The following is a 16,208-nucleotide window of genomic DNA, read 5'->3' on the forward strand; positions in this document are numbered from 1 at the left end:
CTTCTGTTCCAGCAATGGTCCCTTTCTAGTATTAGTAGTTCTCCATATTGATTTTTCAGTAAGGGGTATCTAGAAAGTTATTTAAACATTATCTAGTTCATATTTGGGAGAAGGCAGTGGCACCCCACTCCAGTACTCTTGCCCGGGAAACCCCATGGACGGAGGAGCCTGGTAGGCTGCAGCCCATGGGGTCGCGAAGAGTCGGACACGACTGAGCAACTTCACTTTCACTTTTCACCTTCATGCACTGGAGAAGGAAATGGCAACCCACTCCAGTATTCTTGCCTGGAGAATCCCAGGGATGGAGGAGCCTGGTGGGCTGCCGTCTATGGGGTCGCACAGAGTCGGACACGACTGACGCGACTTAGCAGCAGCAGCAGCAGTTCATATTTATTATTAGAAGAAAAAGCATCACAGAACATAAATAGAGGAAGCTTAATTATCATTGTTCCAACCTTAGAATCCTATTAGCCTTAAAGGAATGAAACTAACATAAATCGGTCCATCTTATGGCTATAAAGATGATTTTGCACTGGAATGACTATGTTCTACAATGTGAACTTCAGACCTTAAAGGCCAGAATGGTCTTTAACCTGACATTTTAGTGGGCTGTCCAATGACAACTGATCAGGGGCTACTAATACTTTTATTTCTCTTGCTTGAGGTGTAAGAAGCATGAACAGTACTGACATTCAGTGGTCAGCCATCCTGAGCTGGGGATATGCTGATAACATTTTAAGGTTGAAGAGTAAACAAAGCGAGCCTCCAATAAACTTTATACAAAGTTCACACCAATATCAGGTAAACATTTTTATGAAGTACTTTATAATAATAATTAAATATAATGCTTTAAAAGGGAGTCAGACTGATGACAGCTAGTCTTTAATATCCTGTAGTTAGTCAAGAAGCTGATGATGCTAGACATAGGCCTTGTTTACAGTGCTGACAGCCTTCCTAACTACTGCTGTACTGACTATGTCCCCAAAGTTTGCTCTCTACCCCAGCAGTCCCCAACTTTTTTGCCACCAGGGATTGGTTTCACAGAAGACTCATGTTCCACAGAGCAGGGAATAGGGGGATGGTTTCAGGATGATTCTCCTAAGGAGCCCACAACTTAGATCCCTTGCATATGTAGTTCACAGTAGCATTCGTGTTCCTATGAGAATCAAGTGCCACTGATCTGACAGGAGGCAGAGCTCAGGCAGTAATATGAGTGATGAGGAGCGGATGTAAATACAGGTGAAGCTTCGCTCACTTGCCAGCCACTCACCTGCTTCTGTGTGGCCCGCTTCCTAACAGGCCATGGACTGCAGCTGGTCTGTGGCCCAGGAGTGGGGGACCCCTGCTCTACCCATCTCTTGTTGAGACTGTATCATAATCTCCTACTTAGCATCAGCTCACAGCAGTGTTGGAACAAAATCACAATTGATTTTTTTCTCAGTGTTAACTTGCCTTTTGTTATTATATCATTTTCAATAACCAGAGCATTATCTACTGTACCTGGTTCTTTTTAAATGGACCGGGAATTTAGGCATCACTTCATGGTAGAAAGAGCCTTGGGCCTTACTAAAGCCCTGCCATCCCTGTGATCTGTGTTAGTGTCCAGCTCTGTTACTTACTATGTAGGCTTTCGCAAGTAACTTAACCTTTCCCAACTTAAGTTTCTTTCCTCCTGCTTAAAACTGGAGTAGTCATACTCCCACTACTCTCTCATAAAACTGTTGTAAAAATGTCTCCAGTGTTTGTGAAAGTGTATTGTAAACTATAAAACACCATATACACACACAAACACACACACACAGTACTGCAACAACTTTTTCCGGGACTAAATTGTATGCTAAACCTTCTCTCTTTGACAGTCTTTCCATAGGAAGTTCTTTTACTGCTTTCTGACTTCCATTACCTACATACACCTGGCGCCTACTCACACATCCTAACGTTTGTCACCATTCCCCGAGCACCTTAGAAATGGAGTCGGTGCCTACTCACACATCCTAACGTTTGTCACCATTCCACGAGCACCTTAGAAATGGAGTCGATGGAAGGCTTCCCAGGTGGCTCAGTGGTGAAGAATCCGCCTGCCAGTGCAGGAGACATGGGTTCAACCTCTGATCTGGGAAGATCCCCCAGGCCTTGGAGCAACTAAGCCCGTGCTCCACAACTGCTGAACCTGTGCTCTGGAGCCCAGGAGCTGCAACTACTGCCCATCTAGAACCCGTGCTCTGCAACAAGAGAAGCCACCACAATGAGAAGTGTGGACCGCAACTTGAGAGTAGCCGCCCTCTCCACAACTAGAGAAGATCTCATGCAGCAACGAAGACTCAGCACAGCCAGAAATAAATAAATAAATAAAAGCATTTAAAAAAAAAGAAGAAAGAAATGGAGTCAGCTACTTGTGGGAAATTTTTGGCAGTGAAAGAAAGGAGAGCAGTGACTTGTTTGCTTAATCTTCAATATGCCTGAAAAAAAGGTCACTGCTTTTTGTCATCTGGCTTACTAGTAAACTAACAAAAGAAAGAACAAAGGGCAGTGAAAAACAACCTTATTAGAAATTTTAGTAAGAATTTCAACACTGCAAAATTATTTCTGTCATGTAAAATTGGGCACAGAAACATCATTAAAGATGAAAAATCACTTTCCTTAAGTCCTTTTAGCAAAACAGGATGATCCAGATTTTGAGGAAATGTGGTGTGATCAAGTACTTCCAATCAAATGACTACCTAGATAAGAATACCATGTTTCACTTTGTTCTTGGAATATGTCATTCACTTATTAGTTCTTAGTTTGAAAAAAGTTGTCCAGGATATTATCATACAAAGACCCACACTCTGCAGTTTCACTTATCTGATCAATTTCATTATCGTCACTACATATTAGAGTTCTGCTCTCTCTTTGCCTCATCTTCTGATTGATCTCTTAACTGTGAAACATATTCCTGTCAATTTTCTTGTCTTTTCTGTTATCACTGGAAAATGAAAAATTCTGAAGTCCCGACTGTATTCAATGACAACTGAAAGAAATGGTGTCTCTGTTCTTCTTTTATACTTTCTCAAAAGATGACAGCATTCTTTCGACAATGCAATAAGAGAACCAAAAGATGACAGTTTATTTCACATTTTACAGCTTTTAGACATCTTAAGGTTACATGGTACTCTATTACTATATCTTTCACCATTCTAACCATTTCAAGTAAAATATTTATCTTAATTTTGTGAGCATATATTTTTTAAATAAATGTCAGGAAAGTAGAAGCATTTCTCATGCTTTTTAAGCATGTTCATATTTGACTTGTCCTTTTCCTAGGTGACTAGTTGTGCTTGGGTCCCTGACAGCTGCCAGCTGTTCACTGGGAGCAAGTGTGGTGTCATCACGGCTTACTCAAATAGGTTCACAAGTGGCACGGTAGGTCCTGGGTGCATCTGTGGGATTTTCATGTCAATGAGGGGAAGAAACCGTTTATAAAGTATAATTTATTTAGTATAAGATCACTTAAATTTTTTGTACTTTAATCTCTTCTTCACAGAAGCTCTGATAATGTAAAAGGTCAATATCTCTTTATTTTAGGTTTATTAGGATCATAAAATAATTTTTAAAATAACTGTATATGGTCAGAGATAGAAAGTATTTTGAAATTTTAATTGTACACTAACACAGTATGCAGTATTGGTTTTTTTTAAAAAAAGGATTAAATTGTCAATATAGGAGTAATTGTACACAGCATAGCTCTGAAGCAGCAGGTCAAAGGTGTAGCTGTTATCATTTGAATACAGCAAGACGTGTGCTGCTTTTAGTTTGAAGTTATTGTAGGCTTGTGAAGTCTTATGTTGCATACCTTTCCTCAGTTCTACCCTTTCCTGAAAGTTGATTTTTCAGCTTATATATAAGGGTCTTCTTTTTCTCCTAATAGGTAATCAAGTCATGAGATAAACAGTTACTATTTAAACCATGTCCAAAAGTGTATCTTAGCTGTATGATTTTATCATTGGTTGATCTAAGGGAAGGTTACCTGGGATTTTGTGGGTATTGTTGTTGCTTTTTCTTGGGCACCATCTCATCATTTTGGGGTCCCTGAAGTTGCAGATGTGACCCTGTGCCTGTGAGGTTGGCAGGAAGCACCTTATGTTCACTAGTTTCCATTGCCCAAACCCACTAAATGCCATGGTTCTAAAAGTATTTATGTTCTTGTTTGTGTTCCCCTTGACACAGCAAAGGACAGGCTCCCAAGTGCCATGTAGGCTATAATGAAAATAATTGTTGCTTGAAAATATTTTAAAGGGAATCTTATGAAATATTTTCCTAAGCTAGTGAAGCATATCTAACTTTGAGCATTGTTTCTGTTGAATCTCCTAAGATAGTCTGCTAAAATGCATTCTACATACCTAATGATGAATATGTTGATTGGTTATAGGGAACTGTTATCCATAAGCCCTTTATATATTAGAGAAGAATGTCTTCAAAGGTGATAACTGATCCTAAAATAACTGATCTTGAGTCGTTTTTCACTAATTAATGTGCCCATGTCATCTTTATATAAGTGAACACCTGTATTTCTATTCTCTAAATTGATGGCAGGGAGAATAAATGTACAGTTTACCCAAGGTAGTATTAAACCATTCAAGAACATTTTATGAAGAAGTAGGCCAGTAGAAGATTTCTGTTCTACCCATGGAAATTATTTTCTGATCCCTCAGGAAATCATCTAGTAACACCGATTCTTAGAATCATTTTAAAGTGCAAAATCTAAAATTTCAACAACCACTGTAGGTTACCTATTTTCTGTTTACCCCATAAATATTATTCATAGTCATGAAGTAAAAAAAAATACACATACATATATATATTATATTTTAACAAGCAAGGAGGGAGCTCTAGCCTTGAGTTAGATATTCTCAGATTATCTGTCAGTCCTAGAATGTTGACACTGACCTTGAGACAGACTATTATAAGAGGAGTAGAAAACAGTAACAAGGGACAGAGCAAAACGAGGGGGTCCCAAGGAGGTTCTTGTCTAAAAGGCTGATCCCTGAAAGCGAGGATGAGTCAGGTGGGACCGACTCTTGCCTGGATACACAGCCTGGATTGGAATTCCCTGGGCTGTCCAGGATCCTCGCGACTCAACTTTGGATAAGGCATCCCTAGACTGGCGTGGTGATCCAGGAGAGATGAGGAAGGTGCTTGCATTCTATTCCACTAATAGAGGAATCCCTACAAATAATTTTCTAATGTAGTAACAAATATACAAAACCAAGCACACAAATTTATGGATAAAAAATGAATATGTGAAAAAGTTAAGCTTATTAATAATTATAATAAGAGAAATGCAATTAAAAGCAACCTTGATTGCCATTTAAAACTTGGGAAATTTTCAAAGATTTAGAATGACTGCTGAGACACAAATGCAAGCAGAGAAGGAAAGGGCTTAAGCCTTTCTGGACAGTCAATTCTTCAGTCCAAGGGACCCTGAAGCATGGTCTGCAAGGGTGCTGATACGTCTCTGTGGCCCCACAGACTCCTGGCCCTATGGGGAGGGTCCCAGAGGCGAACCAGAAGGGACCCAGACCCAGGACTCATGCTCTTGTTCAGAGCCATCTTGTTGCAGTGATCGTGTTCAGTTGAAGGCCACCTGCCCTAGCTAAGCAGAAGCCACTGCCACACAACTCAGGCCAGTGGTTCCAAGGAAGACTGGTATTGCCTGGTCATTTGAGTCTTTAAGTATAAAATATGTATTTTTATGTGAATAAGACACTGGACTATGGAGCACTTAAAATAGATGAGCTGCAGCTAATAAGGTCAACACAGGTATGTTTTAAAAACAATGGTGATCAAAAAGGGCAAAATAGATTGGATGCCTAAAGAACAATAAATGCCATATTTATAAAGTTTATCAACATGAAAACCAATATGTTGTTTATTGTTATAGTAGCATATAGTAGAACGTAAATTCTAAATACACAGGAAACATGAAAAATTCAGGATTATAATAACTTCTGAGAAAGGAGAGGAAATAGGATGTAAAACAGTACACACACTATGTAACATTTAATGTTTTCTATATTTAAAAAATAAGCTGATATTATAAAATGTTAGGATTAGTTTAACTGAGTGGTCAGTATACAGATTTTCATTGTATTTATACTTTCTACTTTTCTGTATTCTTTGAAATATTGAAATACTTTATGACAATATAAACCTAATATAAAACAAAAATTATACCCTATGGACATCTGGCATCTGTGAACCATGTGGACCTTGGAACACCAGTTTGCAAGCTTTGATTTTGAAAATCAGTCCACAGCTATTGATGAGTAATAGATTGCCATCAGGAGTCAGTGCACAGCCTTTGCAAGTACACTAGGGATACTATAAAATTATTAATATTTGCTGATCCACTGTGAGGATTCTAGAAATTTATTCTAAAGAAGTGATATAGAGGAGAAACAAAACTTATGTACATAAATTTAAAAATTATGAAATAAATAAAATAAAATTTATTTATTTATGGCATCTAAAATTTTGAAAACATTTGAAACAGTTTTAAATATCTGTCAATAAAGGATGTTCAAGTAAATTATGGTATACTAACTGAATAGAATATCATAACACTTAAAAATCATTTTGAATACACTGTCAAAAATGAGAAATATTTATGGGAGAATGTATAAAATATGAAATAGAGAACTATTTCTATGGAGATAATCACAACTATTAAAGTACATGTATATTTGGCCAGACTGGAAAAGAATAGACAAAAATCTTATCAGTTAATGAGATAACGGTCAATTAAAACTTTTTTAATGTTTAACTAGTTCTACTCTTTAGAAAAAGTTGAACTAGGTTGAAAAAATTTGTTTGAGAAGAACATTTGAGTCACTTGGGTTGTTTTGTTTTTGAGATAACAGTACTAGAATACCTTTTGTCGTGGTTTTTATCTTACACTTATTTTTTAAATTTTAGCCTTCAGAGATAGAAATGGAGTCTCAGATACATCTGTATGGGCACACAGAAGAGATAACCAGTTTATTTGTCTGCAAACCGTATAGTATAATGATAAGTGTGAGCAGAGATGGAACCTGCATCATATGGGATTTAAACAGGTACAGAAGATTTCCAACTCTAAAATAGCTGTTTTTAATGTTTCAGTTCTTACTGTGAGAAACAGATGCACTAAAATAATATCTCTACATTAGAATAACTTTAAGCATGAAATACAGACTTTACCTTTGTAATCTCATTGAATTAATAGATCAGTTAGGAATAGAGTCAGGAATCCCTTATACATAGTAGGTACATATACTGACCAAAAGAATTATATAAATAAAAGAATGTAATTATATTTAATGTTCACATGCAAATTCATGTCTTTGGCTTTTCAGGTTATGCTACGTACAAAGTCTAGCGGGACACAAAAGCCCAGTCACAGCCGTCTCTGCCAGTGAGACTACAGGTGACATTGCCACAGTGTGTGACTCAGGTGAGTTGGCCCCAAACCCAAAGCACAGAGTTGTTGTACTAATGTGTGCTCAGCTAGCTGGTTACATCATAGGTTAAACTGTCATGATACATCTCTCTGGTCCCTTCCAGACCTGAATACTTAGGGAATAGCATGTATGTGTATTCAGTTCAGTTCAGTTGCTCAGTCATGTCTGACTCTTGCGACCCCATGGACTGCAGCACACTAGGCTTCCCTGTCCATCACCAACTCCCAGAACTTACGCAGATTTATGTCCATCAAGTCTGTGATGCCATCCAACCATCTCATCCTCTGTCGTATGTGTATTAAAATACAATAAAGTCCAAGATTGAGTCCATCAATTTACACATGTACTGTGCTTAGTTGCTCAGTCGTGCCCGACTCTTTGCGACCCCATGGGCTGTAGGCTGCCAGGCTTCTCTGTCTATCGGGATTCTCCAGGTGAGAATACTGGAGTGGGTTGCCATACCCTCGTCCAGGTCATCTTCCCAACCTGGGGATCAAACCCAGGTCTCCTGCACTGCAGGTGGGTTCTCAATTTAGGCATCTACTTATGCAAAAGTTAGCACTGTCATAATTTAATTCTTCTTCTGATATGTGTAAGACTGCATTTGAGCCCATATAAGTTAATCAAATTATTGTTACATAATTCTCCTGGTTTTTGTTTTTCTATCCTTTTTTTGCTTCTGCTTTTTAACTACTGACTTTGCTACCTTCCTCCTGACTAAATGAAAAGCAGCAGCAGAGGATCAGCTTTGTATATGTGTCTTCTAGTTCCTGCAGGACAGTAGTACAGAATAACAATGGAGGTATAATGTGCCCCAAATTTACATGAGAAAGATAGATCTCCTAATCAAAAGTCTGGCTTTTAGTTTTATTTTCATGTATACATATTAAAAAACTTGACACATCCAGTAGGTAAGAACAGTTGGCAAGCTCATAGGGTTTCTGTTTGCATTTCCATTAATTGAAAGGATTCTTCAAAAAACTGTTTCTTTTTGTCCACTCAGTACAGGTATCTTTGACACATCTACACTGGGTGGCCTTTTATCCTTTGCTTGCATTTTTTATATTGTTTTTTCCTGACAGCAAATGTGTGGTCTTTCCAGACACTAAACTGTTCTCCAATTCTGTGACACCAAATGGGTGTCCAACAGTGCAATTCAATTCTGACACTAACTAGTTGAAGTTGGCAAACTTGGGCGTCTCAAGGCCCGCACCAGTTTTGATAATTCTCTCAGACAACTCACAAAATTCAAAAAAACACTGTACTTACTACTGTAGTTCATTACAAAGTGAACACCACAAGAAAAGGTCCAGAGGTCTGTTCCTGTGGAGTCAGAAGGCACCACCCTCCTGGCCCATGAATGTGCTCATCAGTCTCCTCCCCTGTTGTTCAGGGGGTTTTCTGAGGTTCCATTTTGTAGGCCTGGTATATTCAATCATTGGCCGTTAGGAACTGACCTCCGCCTCTAGCCCCTTTCCCCTCCCCAGCAGTGGGAGATGCTGTAAGGGTGGTTTCTCTGCTGGCCAGCTCCCACCTGAAGCTGTCTAGGACCTCCCCAGGAGTCATCTCCCTAACATACAAAAAACAGTAAATTAACAAGAGTTTAGAAGCTCTATGCCAGGGTCATGGGCCAAAGTCCAAATATATATATTTTACTATACCACAGATATCTCTTGGAATTTTGTCCATTTTACAAAATACTCATCATTCTTATATTCAAGAAAATAATGTCTCCAGTCATGCTTTAAGATTTCAGGTGTGAAGTATTAATATTTGCCAGGCTTTAGCCCCCAGTCATAAAGTAATGAGTGTCATGAACACATTCTTATTCCGCAGTCAGCATAACTAAAGGGAAAGATCTTAAATAGTTGACTTTGGTAATAAAAGTGTAAACAGATGATTGATGACTTTGCTAACTGTTCTTCCTTGATTTGTACATTAGAGGCTTTTAGTGTGTCACACACATCAAGAGGGAATCTGGGGGGGAAACATAGTGATTACTTATCTAGAGTTCTCTACTTTTTTGTTTTGGCAACATTTGGAAGTTAGAACTGATCCTGAGGGAGCTGCATTTTGTAAAGTTAATTACTTTCCTGCTGCCAGTAGTGATTTATATCTGTGAAATTATATCAGCTAGTCATATGAGAACAAGAAAACAAATTACTTTTGCTTATATTTACCAACTCACTAGTAGGGTATTCAACTGTCCGTAGGCAGTACGTGCAGTATAATAGAGTAATGGGTAGAACTTCCTTCCCACTTTGAACAAAAAGGCTTTCTCAACTTGTTTGAGGCCTCTCAGTACATATACAATAGGAGTCATAAAGAGCATTTGGTCAAGAGCATGATAAAAGTAATGACTTTTTAAAGAGGACAAATTTATGTTTAGTGACCTAGACTACATTTCATTCTCCTATTATACTCCAGGATGGGAAGAAAGTTAACCAGATTTAACCTATCAAAAATCTTGACTCTAGTGAGAACCATCCTAGTAACTTTAAAGTCAAAATTTAAGATAAATATATATGTATGTGTATGTATATCATATACAATATGTATATGTGTGTGTATACACATATATAATCTCAAAATTTTCTGAATTGAGGCTAAAGACACACTGGCAAACTCATTCTTTCCTTATCCTGATTTCCCAGGGCTTTTTATGGGATGTGGTTTTTATAGTGATAACATATAAAATTTATTAAACTATGTAAATATTATAGTAGATGGTTTCTGTATTTTTAAAAACCGTTCTGCCACTATATCAAAAATACATGCATTTCAACTGAATTCATACCCTTTTCCTGTTGCCAGTGGCACTATAAAGTTAATATAATATTCTAAAATTCAGAGTAGCGGGTAGTTCTCCTACCCCCTCAGTTACTTGACTGAGCATAACATTTTCAAGATTTATCCATGTTGTTGCATATGTCAGAACTTCATTACTTTTTATGGCTGAATAAAAATGAATTCCATTGTTTAGATATACCACATTTTGTTTATCCATTCATCTCTTGATGAACATCTGGGTTGTTCCCACCTTTTGGCTGTTGTGAATAATACTGCAACACACTAGGCATTTTGGTTTGTAGTATATGATGGTCTTTAGCATTTCTATAGGTGAAGAAGTATTTCTAATACTTATTTCTGTGCTATAAAATATGAAATCTTTTCATTGCCTTAATAAAGGAGAGAAATAAATTCCCTACTTTTATGTTAGTTCTAATGGAGAAATAAAATTAAGTGTGGTAACACACACTATGTCATCCCAACTTTATCATGCTTCTTAACCTCTTTCTTTATCGGTATGAGAATATTTCTCCAGAAAGGCTGGACACATCACCATAAGGCCCCAAACCACCAGCCCCAGTTTATTGAGGATGGCTAGCTATTACTGCCTCCTCCATCGGCTGGAAAACTACAAAAAGTTTGATTACTCCTGGTCTTTGAAAAGAAAAAATTCATTTAATAAGACATTGATTTATAAGATTCACTCTTGGACATTCTGAAGAATTAGCTTTCTTTTTAAGAATTAGTTTTTAATTCAACTTTTACTGTAGCTTATTTTTTTCTTCAGAAGTCCCATAACTCACTTCTTAAAGATACTGTAGTTTCACAGAATATTTTCTTCTCTTTTTGGAGGTTGTTTAGCTTTCTAGGTACTTTCAGAATTAGATTTGGCAGTTTGTATACTGAGATATTATGACTACAAAGAAATTCATGGTTAATTTATATTGTTGCTCTACCTTGTAGGTTAACTTTTTATTTTTTTCACTAGTCATCATCTCTAGATAAATAGGCCAACTCCGTGTGCCTTATGTAGTAATTTCACTTATACAGTCTCCAGTCATGAGTTGCCTATAAAATTCATCAAACAGACAAGCAAGGCCCTCAGGGATTCCCCTCTGGGGCCCAATGTGGGGGGCTCTGCAACACCCACACCCTGGTGACCTGTGGGGTTTTGTGGTGTTTTAGCTGGTGGAGGCAGTGACCTCAGACTCTGGACAGTAAATGGGGACCTCGTTGGACATGTCCACTGCAGAGAGATCATTTGTTCCGTGGCTTTCTCTAACCAGCCTGAGGGAATATCTATCAATGTGATTGCTGGGGGATTAGAAAATGGAATTGTAAGGTAAGAGGAGTTTGATTTCTTTGTGTCCTTTTGTTCATAAGGACATAGCAGTTTCAAAAAATATTTCTTACTATCTAAACATAATAATATTTAATATTTAGAGATTTAAAATCACCTTAGGATATAGGTTCTTCTGGTATTTCTGTTTTATTTCTAAATAGTAATTTGTACATTTTTGAAATTTTATATTGTTTAACTATAAAAGGTTCAGTTCAGTCACTCAGTCGTGTCCAACTCTTTGCAACCCCATGGACTACAGCACGCCAGTCTTCCCTGTCCATCACCAACTCCTGGAGCTTACTAAAACTCATGTCCATCAAGTCGGTGATGCCATCCAACTATCTCATCCTCTGTTGTCCCCTTCTCCTCCCGCCTTCAATCTTCCCCAGCATCAGGGTCTTTTCCCATGTGTCAGTTCTTTGCATCAGGTGGCCAAAGTATTGGAGCTTCAGCTTCAGCATCAGTCCTTCCAATGAATATTCAGGACTGATTTCCTTTAGGATTGACTGGTTTGATCTCCTTGCAGTCCGAGGGACTCTCAAGAGTCTTCTTCAATATCACAGTTCAAAAGCATCAGTTCTTCAGCGCTCAGCTTTCTTTACAGTCCAACTCTGACATCCATACGTGACTACTGGAAAAACCATAGCTTTGACAAGATGGACTTCTGTTGGCAAAGTAACGTCTTTGCTTTTTAATACACTGTCTAGGTTTGTCACAGCTTTTCTTCCAAGGAGCAAGCATCTTTCAGTTTCATGGCTGCAGTCACCATCTGCAGTGATTTTGGAGCCCCCCAAAAATAAAGTCTGTCAGTGTTCCATTGTTTCCTCATCTATTTGCCATGAAGTGATGGGACTGAATGCCATGATCTTCATTTTTTAATTGTTGAGATTAACAATAGGAAAATACACAAAGTATTCTTACTCCCATACCCACCTGAGCAAACTGCCCAGAATTAACCACGTTAACTGTTTATTGTGTTTCCTTACCAGATGATTTTTGACAAATAAACACGTCGGTTAAATTTTTAGTGAAGGAAACTTGAGTTTGTGTAATTAGACGATGACTTTTTTTCTTCCTCTAGGTTATGGAGTACTTGGGACTTAAAGCCTGTGCGGGAAATTACGTTTCCTAAATCAAATAAGCCTATTGTAAGGTAAAACCTCCCCCACCCCTCCCTGCTTCATACTATATTCTGTGACTCTGTTGGAGAGATAGTAAAGTACACAGAAGTAAAGAGGAATGTAAGGAGGATCATTGTAAACAACTGGCCATTTATCGAACACCAGGATGTCTGGGACCCCATGGCAGAAGGAGGCAAAGTGTTTGTGTTCATGGAGCTTAAAATCTGGGTCAGGAACTCAGAGCCTCACAGAAGGGTGTGCTGGGATCATGCCTAGGAAGGCCTCTTGAACTGTGGAAGTTATATATTTTTTCCTTTCATTATTGAAAATACCATAATGGTGATTGATAGCTACAGGAGTGTGCTAGACAAGACTGATAAACAACCTGTTACCCTCTGCTCCATTAACAAATATGACTTTAAAAACTCAATTAGAGTAAGTGATTCAAATTCTACTGTATTAAAATAAATTTATTTTTAATCCGCTAAATGTAAAGTGTAATGAAATGAAATTATATTTTAATAACACATTTTTTATCTTTTCCTCTTTCAGGGAAATAAAATACCTCCATAAAATAATCCTCATTTATTTCTATATAGAGAAAATGTAGTGCTGTTATATTTTTTGAAGTTTCCTATACCCATGTATTTGTTGTTTAAGTAATAAGCCTAAATAGGAAAGGAAAAGAAAACAAGCAAAGAGGGATCAGAGTGTGCCAATCTTTTTGATCTTGGTTTTAGTCTGTATCACCTGGTTAGAATGAGCATCACAAACTTGGCAGCAGAACCATTAAACTATATTATTACAGTCAAAACCACTTGTAGGTGGTCGTTTTGTCTGCCTCTCTGCTTCAGTAAAGACTCTTAACTTCTTACACCAATTTCCACATGATCACCAATAAGCTGATACAATTTTCAGAGACACAACATAGAAACGAGACTCTTTTTTTTTTTTTTTAACAGCCTTACATTTTCCTGTGATGGCCACCATTTGTACACAGCGAACAGTGATGGGACTGTGATTGCCTGGTGTCGGAAGGACCAGCAGCGCTTGAAGCATCCAATGTTCTATTCCTTCCTCAGCAGCTACGCAGCCGGATGAGTGAGGGGAACTCTGCACTCTCCACAGCACTTTAACTCCAGGCTACATTTACTGACTTCGCCAATTTCAGGAGGTCAAACCTGAAGACATGGATGACCAAATAAATCCAAGTCTATCCATCTGCACAAAATTCTGCAGCCTTACAAGGTCCTGAAAGGAAAGTTTTATTCTAATTTAGTGATGATCTGGAGAGTTGTATCAGGTTGAAGTCTGGCACAGTAAATTAAAATCATATCCTTGAAGTTTTTTTTCCATAGAGGAGTCTAAAGAAAAACTTACCATCTATTTCTGTTTTCTATTATTTTCTATTATTCCCCAAAAAACCCAGTAGAATTTAAATTGGTTAGCTAATTGTTCACATAAAATTTGCTCTAAATGCTTATATTTTTAAAGTTTTCTGCCAAGATAACACACACACACCCCTCCCCCCAAAAAAGGAAGGATAAGGAGAGAGAATTCAGGACTTGATTATTGCTTTCTTTGAGCAGTAACGAGTTCAGTAGGTGCCTCTGCACCAAACATTTTTTGGAATATCTGAATATTTGAATCTCAGTGTTAGGCAGTTTTTGCCTGTTGCCTTCTTAGCTCAAACTAGAACCAGAATTTGTTTGATGACCAGAAACAACAACACGGGTATTTTTGATTTTCAGACACATTCTGTTTCCTCATAAAAATTGTACTTAAAATCCGCAACACTAGATAATGAATATCCTTAGTTGAGGCACTAAGATTTAATAAACAAAATGATAATTCTTTTTAATATCTGGCATTTACAGAGCATTGAATGCTTAACAGTTTGCAATAGAAAGCTGCCACTACAAAAGAAGTTTGCACAGGTATTAACCATGCAATCCAGATAAGGCTTTTAATCTAATATGCTGGAGAGTTTTCTTCCCCAAAGCAGAATTACAAAGAAAAGGAGATAGCTTCCTTTGTTTTAAATAGGAGGCAGAATCATTCTTTTAGAAAGCAGTTCCCACTGTTTCTGTTAACCTACTCTAGGAACAGTAGAAAAATCTGTGTACTCCACAGCAAACTTATACACGATAAAGACAGAATTCCTGAAAACCCTGAAATAGTCTATTTCTATCAGGATAGTACTTGGGGTGCTGCTTTATTGGCTTTGAAAACACTGTAAAATAAGCTCAGTAATGTTACCATGAGATAAAAAAATATATTCCCGCCTAAGAATAACTTGCGTGTTTGTTATGTAAATTTCATTCATAGAGTGTTTACAGAAGTACTTTTGTAACTTCCAGACTTTCTAAAACATTCTGCTTAAAAACTGTATAATATACAACTCCAAAGTCTCTGCTGTCAAGATAAACACAAGAGGAAGCAAGTGGCCACGCATGCTTGTAACCTTCAGTTGCGTACATAGGTAAGAACACTCCACGGCTACATTCAGATCATGGTTTGCACAGACCAGCTATTAATTCTGAGGTCCAATTAGGTGCAGAGATGAAATTATTCCTATTCACGTTGAAGTGATTTGCTTTGTTTAAAAAAAAAAAAATGCAGCTGTTGTCTAGCGTTCATTTTTCTACTGAGAACTTTAAATTAGTTCCTTATTAGAACAGGTTGCTACTCAGTCTTTTTTTTTTTTTAAGCTGAATTTCATCATTTATCTGAAGAGAAAATATGCAAAATAACTGGTCTTGTTAAGAGTGCAATATTATATTTTTATGTAAAAATAAAAAATAAATTGGGGGGATTATTTATTCAGCATGAACTTAATATGTATATGTTTGAAACACTTCATAATGTGCATGTTGTAGCAAATATTTCTGTAAATTATCACAAGCTCTGTTACCTTTGTATACACTGCCACTTCAAATTGGGAATAAATTTCATAAAAACAGATTTAAGGACCTGTTCTTAATACAATTTAAATATTATGACCACATCTCAAATTGTTGGCTTTTTTTGGTAACCCATATAGTTTCTCTTTAGCTGCCCTATAAATTTATGTCACTGGAAAGGATAATTTTCATTTCTGAATTGTGGTCTTTATGAGAAATTGTATATTTTAACCTTTAAATGTAGTTTAGACAAAAATCCTAAGGTAAACCACTCATTTTTTAAAAAAAAAGAATATCTGCCCCTCCCCTTGCTCCTCCTACCCCCCACCAACAGCACATCTGTATTGGGCCCCTACTGTGTACCAGGGGCCACACTAAGTGCTGAGGTACAGTAGTTCCCCTGCACTCCTAGAGAAAATGCTGTCAGTAACACAATGTGAGTTGTTACAAAATGTGGTCAGTGCTGTGAAGGAGGAGCAGATGGTCCTCTGAGAGAATATAAGTGAAGAATTCAATCTAGATCAAGGGGATCCAGAAAAGTCAAATTGTCATTGACAATGAATGGATGAATAGA

At 37.5% G+C, this 16,208-nt stretch overlaps 1 protein-coding gene across 1 annotated transcript in view; it reads left to right on the forward strand.

Moving 5' to 3' along the window:
• LYST (lysosomal trafficking regulator) overlaps positions 1-15,695 on the forward strand; it is a 167,462-nt gene extending 151,767 nt beyond the window's left edge. Inside the window, exons 47-53 of the mRNA XM_081569436.1 lie at positions 665-801; positions 3,304-3,402; positions 6,955-7,094; positions 7,374-7,471; positions 11,454-11,610; positions 12,692-12,763; positions 13,694-15,695. Of these exons, the coding sequence (XP_081425562.1) occupies positions 665-801; positions 3,304-3,402; positions 6,955-7,094; positions 7,374-7,471; positions 11,454-11,610; positions 12,692-12,763; positions 13,694-13,832 (842 nt within the window). The 3' untranslated portion in view covers positions 13,833-15,695. The remainder of the gene's footprint in view (positions 1-664; positions 802-3,303; positions 3,403-6,954; positions 7,095-7,373; positions 7,472-11,453; positions 11,611-12,691; positions 12,764-13,693) is intronic.
• Positions 15,696-16,208: the final 513 nt, after the last annotated feature.

This window comes from Giraffa tippelskirchi, chromosome 2 (genome assembly GCF_054371585.1).
Source record: "Giraffa tippelskirchi isolate mGirTip1 chromosome 2, T2T-mGirTip1v1.2.pri, whole genome shotgun sequence".
Classification (NCBI taxonomy): domain Eukaryota; kingdom Metazoa; phylum Chordata; class Mammalia; order Artiodactyla; family Giraffidae; genus Giraffa; species Giraffa tippelskirchi.